General features: G+C 47.2%; 1 protein-coding gene across 1 annotated transcript in view; it reads right to left on the reverse strand.

The window, feature by feature from the left end:
- The window catches only part of Scd5 (stearoyl-CoA desaturase 5), a 100,049-nt gene extending 93,024 nt beyond the window's left edge, over positions 1-7,025 (reverse strand). Inside the window, 2 exon segments of the mRNA XM_051170184.1 lie at positions 6,778-6,898; positions 6,900-7,025. Coding sequence (XP_051026141.1) covers positions 6,778-6,898; positions 6,900-7,025 — 247 coding nt within the window.
- Positions 7,026-7,347: the final 322 nt, after the last annotated feature.

Below are 7,347 nucleotides of genomic sequence, written 5' to 3' on the forward strand. Positions count from 1 at the left end.
AGGCTAATCCTGAAATCCTTTCTCAAAATACACACATGCATGCACAGACACACACACACACACCAAAAGAAGGGATGGGAAGAAGGAGAGAGAGGGAGGGGGAATATTCAGGTAAAGAAGAGGGGAGGCCTCGAGGTATAGGATTGAGCTGGTGGAGCTGGGTGTGCCCTGGACAGCAGCGGGTGTTAGGTCCCTACCTGCTGCAGGGCGTGGCTGGCGTACCCTGTGCTCTATCTAGGGGTGGGGCTTCCCCTCTCCCAGAGACCCTTCTGGCTCTCTCCTCTTCCCTACTTCTTTTCCCCCTCCTCTCCCTCTCCCTCTGCTCTCTTCTCTTCTCTTCTGTTCTCTTCTGTTCTCTCTCTCTCCTCTCCTCTCCTCTCCCTCTCTCTCTCTTTCCCTCCCTCCTTCCCTGCCTTCCTCCCTCCCCTGCTTCTCCCAATAAACCTGCATTTATATAATCTAACTCCTTTTCGGCCATTAGCTCATTCCGTTTTAATCAATCATTGGACAGATCCGGCCCAGCCTGGCCCTGACAGTAACTTGCCAGAATGATACTTAGCATAGCTTTAAACCCTCCAGGCCTGGTGTAGTTTTTCAAGTAGAGGCCTTTTTTTTTTTTTTTTTTTTTTTTTCACAGAGAATCTCCAGCAGAAACTCAGTGTATAAAATGGGAGGAAAAAAATGAGGGCCTGGCGGGGGCCTGATTGTTTTTCTTCTGCCTTCATCTTCCCACTCAGGCTTATTGAATGTCCCCTCTCTCCAGCCCACCTTCCAAAATGGCCAGCCAACTACAAGAAGAGGTAGGCGGAAAAACTGCCTACAGTAAAAGGTTTCTGACCGGTATAATGACCAAAAATTAATCCTAAATCAAGCTCATTTTAAAAGAACTAGGCTGCAAAATAATCTAAAGATAAAATGTTGCCATGATCACTGGCTTCGAAAAAAAAAAAAACCGCAGTGAGCAAAGATGTCACCATGCACCTGGTGACCCTCACCCCTGCTGTGCTGCGCAACCTCACGGCAGCCTTGTTTGGGCACACAATGGGGCACACTGTGCTGTGCCTGCTCTCCCAGCTCCATTCGGGCTTAACACTTCTATACTTTACAATCTGCTTTGTAGAAATGTAATAGCTTATGAGCTTTAACGCTTTCTTACCTGCATTCCTCAGTATGTAAGAGTCAAATTGGTCTATCTTTGGACTGTATCCGAACTTCCTAACACTGGGGCTCTTTAAATTAGTTCCACTTGTTGTGGTGACCCCAGCCACAAAATTACTTTCGCTGCTGCTTCATAACTGTAATTTTGCTACTGTTGTGAATCATAAAATATGTCTGTGTTTTCTGATGGTCTTAGGTGACCCCTATGAAAGGGTCACTCGACACTCCCAAAGGGGTCACGCACGACCCACAGCTTGAGAACCACTGCACTAGAATGTTTGGTTTTAAAATGTGCTATCTGAGGGCCAATAAGACAGCTCAGTGGATAAGGGATAAGCCTGGCCCCCTGAGTGGCCACCCTGGACTCATGTGGTAGAAGCAGAAGTAGAGAACAGGGCCTACAAGGTGTTTTCTTGCGTTTAGAGCAGAATTCCCCACAGCTTCTGAAATGCCCTAAACGTATTCCTGCCACTTTGTATTACGTATTTGTGTGAAATGGCATCCTCAGCGTTGGTGACTATAAAGTCAGCTATTGACGCACGCTGAGACGTGTGAAAGACGCTTGCTTCTGCCCACTCACCAGACACTCAGCCAAGATTCAGTTCTTCGTGTAAAAGCAAGCGGGCCTGTGTCACTAATACGCAAATGTGTTTTTACATTTAACAAACAGTAAAATTATGTGTATGGTGAAGAATTGTTTAGAGTAAATTTCTTTTATGATTTTCATGAAATGACTTGTAAGCCTGCTTTGGGCTTACCTCTATCCTTGGGGTTGGGTAACATTAAGATTCCTTCCCGCCCTAACACTCTATACTTTAATAGAGCTGAGGGTTAATAAATTAATAAGATGCCATTGTACCAGCATAGATTAGCCAGAGGACTGATGTGAGCCAAGCTACACTTTCCCAGACCCATAAATATGTCAGTACTTTACAGGAGTTCGATGATTTATGATGGAGATGAAATCAATAGGATCTATTGAGGGCTGTGAGCACTGACTTGTACTTCCGCGTCCCACTGGGCACAGCTTGATGCAGCCCAGGTTCAGCTCATGCTGGGAAAGGAGTCCCATGCAGTAGGAGGCGGTCACCCAGAAATTCTGCAAAAAGCAACTTAAAATATGCAGAGATACTTAAACAGATTATATGAGAACATTCTTTTTGCTTGGTTTAGTTCTGATTTGATCTTTTGAGGCAGGATTTTGCTTTGTGGCCTCACTGGTCCCCAAACTCCTCTTTGTGAGGAAGACTTCTCTCTGGTGGGAAAGTCACAGCCCAGAGCCTTAATGGAGATGCATCAAGGGATGGAGCCTGTGGAGACCGGTAAGGATATTGCATTGGTCACTTTTTGTCACTGTGACAAACTATCAGAACATATCTACTTAAAAATGATATGTTAACATAGGAAATATAGATGAATAAGACTGAATTATAACGTGATTTTTTTTTTTTTTTTAATTTTTGGTTTTGGTTTATTTTGGCTCAGTTTCAGTGGCTTTAGCCCCCAGCTGGCTTCACTGCTGTTAGGCCCATGCCAGGCAGGAATGTCATGGGGGAAAAGCAAAGAAGATGAGTTCACTTCATGGTAGCCCAGGCATGGTGACACAAAGAGGAAGGAGCCCAAGACAAGGTATATCCTTCAAGGACCACTGCCAGCAACTGCTTTCCTATAACCAGGCCCCACCTCCCACAGTTTCCACCACCTCCTAGGAGTCCACTCGGTTATGGAGCCATCATAGAGTCCCCCATTCAGCCTGTGCTGTCACCGCCCCAATCTCATCCCTAAAGTCCAACCTCTGAACATGGCACTAGGGACAAAGCCTTGAATACACAAGCCTTGTCGGGGGTGGGAAAGTAGGACTCACTTCATATCCAAAAGATGCCAGGTGTGCAGGACGATAAGTGCACTAAGATGGAGCGTGGTGAGTAATAGCAACACAGCGACACAAAAGAAGAACTCCAGTGGGCTACACGCAAGCCTTGGGGCTTTAGGCTGCCATGAAGTGACAGCCTGTGGGCTAGCATAGCAAGCTGGCTCACTGGGTAAAGGCATGGGCCGCCAAGCCTAACCACCTGAGTTTGATTCCCAAATCCACACAGTGGAAGGGGAGAACTGACACCCTGGTTGTTCTCTGGCCTCCCCATGTTTGCCATGCACACCCAATAAATAAATGTAAGTTTTTTCAATCTTACGAATGAAAAAACCCACATAATCCACGATCCATATCAATAAGTATAAACTACGTCTGTGGCATTGCCAAGAGCCACCCAATGTTGAGGGAGCTCACTAGGCATGTGGGCTGTCTAAGAGGTGATCTGGTATCAGCATTTTAATGGTATATTAACAAATTTAAAAACAAACAAACAAAACAAAACCCCCAGACAAACTTAAAACAAAATTACATGAGATTGCAGGAAGTGAGACTATAGTTAGGTTTAGAGGGAAAGGGTCTGATGAGAACAGTCCAGATGGTCAGAAATAATTGCTTTCCCTACGACGGACAGACAGTCATTTTTTTCTTTTGCTTTCTTGTATACTCTAGACCACCTCTAAAGAACAGGCATTACCTAATTTTTAAGACAAAATAAATGAATAAAGAAAGAAAGGAAGGAAGGAAGACAGGAAGGAAGAAAGAAAGAAAGAAAGAAAGAGAGAAAGTTAGTCAACGTTGAGCTTGAAGCTGCTCCCAGGTTCATTGGCACCACTGCTGTCTACCCAATGACCACTGCTGTCTACCCAATGGCCACTGCTGTCTACCCAATGGCCACTGCTGTCTACCCAATGGCCACTGCTGTCTACCCAATGGCCACTGCTGTCTACCCAATGGCCACTGCTGTCTACCCAATGACCGCTGCTGTCTACCCAATGACCACTGCTGTCTACCCAATGACCACTGCTGTCTACCCAATGATCACTGCTGTCTACCCAATGACCACTGCTGTCTACCCAATGACCACTGCTGTCTACCCAATGGCCACTGCTGTCTCCCCAATGGCCACTGCTGTCTCCCCAATGGCCACTGCTGTCTCCCCAATGACCACTGCTGTCTACCCAATGACTACTGCTGTCTACCCAATGGCCACTGCTGTCTACCCAATGACCACTGCTGTCTACCCAATGGCCACTGCTGTCTACCCAATGACCACTGTTGTCTACCCAATGGCCACTGCTGTCTACCCAATGACCACTGCTGTCTACCCAATGACTCCAGACCTTTGTTTCACACTATGGCCTGGGACAGCAGCCACCCTTAGGATGGATTCTTTTGTTTGTTTGTTTTTGTTTTGTTTTTTTCTGTTCCAAAATAGCTAGCTTTAATTTTTATTTATTTAAGTAATTTATTCAGATTACATCTTATTTGTTATCCCCTCACTTGTATCATCCCGTTTTCCCTCTCCGCCTGGTCCTTATGACATGCCATTCTTTCACACAGCACGGATATTACAGCTCAAATAGATGTATAAAGTTGATGGCTTACACCTGCTCAAAAATAGGACAACTATTTGTCTTAGATAATTTGTATGCCTTGCATATTCCATATATATGTAAAAATGTACCTATACTAATACTTTCAAAAGTTTACTTATTTTCAGAGCAAAAACCCAATAATAATAATAAAGACAAAACAGGCAGCCCAGGTGATTCAACTTCAAAAGACTTCCTCGGCTGCTGTTTCCTCAGGACCACCTCACCTGGCTTGAAGCCGTATTCTTAAGGCCAAGACTGAGTCACTCCAATGACATGTAGGGCAGGGGGACAGGCAGACTGGAAGGTAGGGAACAGAATGTCAGGAGAAAGACAGCAAGAAAACACCACTGTCGGGGTGATCTTTTCGTGCACCGTGTGAGGTTGTCTTTGCATTGTTCAGATGTTGATTTCTGTACCCACGGAGAGTTGGGAACAGGTCGGACTTTGGCATTGATATTTGTACAAAGCATCACTTGTCTCAGTGTTTTGTAAACATTCTCCATCACCCTCCAATTGGTTAAATAAAGAGCTGAGCAGGAGAAGATAGGCGGGGCTTATGGAAAGAGCTAGGAACTCTGGGAAAGAAATCAGGCACAGGGATTCACCGGCCAGACGCGGAGAAGAAACAGCTGCTGGTACTGCATAGAGGGAATGAGCCAGATGTCAGAACATAGGTTAGTATAAACGGGATAATTTAAGTTTTAAGACTATTTGGGAACAAGCCTAAGCGAAGGTCAAAGATTTCATAGCAATAAAGATTGTCTCCTCCGTGTCATTATTGGGAGCTGGCAGGCCAAAGACAGTCCCATTATATGCCACTCAAACACACTTTCTTTCGTCGTGCTTTAAAAAACAAACAAACAAAACACCTGTGTCTGTCACCTCTTGGCCTATTTCCTTGGCAACTAAGCTCTCTAAGTGTATGTATGAGCAGCCTGTTGGGACAAAAACTTAGCTAGACTCAACTGGTTAGAGAAATGATGGAAAATGGCTCCAACTTGGGGAGACATGTGAGTCTTTCACTCAAAGTGTCTCTGAGTCAGCAGTGTCTCTTGTCCCCTCTCGATTACTGAGTGAGCCTATCTGTCATCTGGGTCAACCTCTGCAGGAATCTGATTGTCTCACTCATAAATAAAGCCCATTGCTGGGATTATTTCTTAGTCCCAGACATGGGTCTTGAAACTACAAACTCACCACTGGCTGTCTTTTTGTTTTTGTTTTGTTTTTAGAGAGCAGTGACAGGAGAGCATCTAGTTTTAGAGTACAGAGCCCATGATGATTTATGTTCGCGGCAATCTACTCAGGGACGTACAAGAATAGAGTCTGACAGCCTCACGCATAGAGGAAGCCCAGGTTTCCGCCATGTTGGCTTCTCTGTGGCAACCACAGGAACCTAGGGCTGAAGGAAGCATCCTTTGGTCAAGGTCTTTCAGGACAAATATTCCATCTCCGACACAGAGAAGGGTTTGGAGACGGCAGAGATCAGCTGGAAAACCTTGGAAAGAGAGCCTCGTTGTGTGGTTCCTGGCCAAATGCCAGCAGCCATAAGCCTTGGAGCCTGTGGGCCCTGTAGCGCTCCAGGCATATAAGATAATATGTTAAGTGCTCACTTCTCCCTGGGTACTCTCAGAACACTGCAGCTATTAAAAATCACCCCCAAGATGGAGAGACTAATGGGCTGGAGTTCAATGACAGAGAAGCCCAGAATCTGGAAGCTGAGTTGGGGGGGTGAGGGGGAGCCAGGAGCTGGATGGAGTACCCTCTTGTCACTGAGAGGCCGGGAGGAAGGAAGAGAATTAAAACACTTAACAAAGACAAGGGATTGCCTTTCGGGAGATATACCTCATTCATAAAAGCCAGATTCCCTAGCCCTTCCTCCGTGTGCCAAGGAGGGCAAGCTGTGGCAACATAGGGGTGGCAGCACTGGGGACTCCAGGTGCCTTGGCCTTCAATCAGCCAACCGAGCAGAAATTACAAACTCCCTGGGCAGAAACACCTGCCTGTCCCAAAGGATGGAAAACTGCACGCTTTGGAGTCAGTGTTTAGGGCACAGTGGGACGCCTTGAGCAGCCAGAGACAGAGAGCGTGACCTCTTGTGCACATCGGGCCCCTGCACTGTGACTGGGCGCAGCGGTGGCCAGCCGGACTTACCCCACAGCAGAGTGAGCAGCTTGGCGTTAGGGATGGGCACCAAAGAGTATACAGCCCCTAAGTGCAGCAGGCTCATCACGACCACGTTCCTCCAGACGATGGTCAGACGCTCCCCGCGCGCACGCGCGCGCGCCCTGCGGCTCCTGGCCACCGCCGCCCGCCGACCCTTTGTGTCCTGCACGGATTTCCTCCTTGGCTTTGCAGAAGAGCACCTTGTCCGGTTCGCCGCCGGCGGTCGGGGCTGGCATAGCTGGAGAGTGGTGGACCCTACTGCTTCTAAGTGGGATGTGCTGCACTTCGCGTCTTTGCCCTCTACTTGGATCCTCTCTTCTTCAGTGTGACCTGCTGGTGCCGATCTTGGTGTTTGGCATCTGTTGCTGCCTTGTTACCCGCGCAGCTCAGCTGAGAGGAGGAGGAGACGGCAAGAGGCAGGAGTGGAAGGAGGCGCAGAGGATGGACTGGCGTGGGGTGGTGGTAGAGAGAGGTCGTGAGTAGGGCCCTGGAGCACTGAGAAGGGAAGGGAAGATTTAATGAGATAACAGCGGCCTATAACTATTACTATTGCCTGCG

The sequence above is a fragment of the Acomys russatus genome, chromosome 28 (genome assembly GCF_903995435.1).
Source record: "Acomys russatus chromosome 28, mAcoRus1.1, whole genome shotgun sequence".
NCBI classification, from domain to species: Eukaryota; Metazoa; Chordata; class Mammalia; order Rodentia; family Muridae; genus Acomys; species Acomys russatus.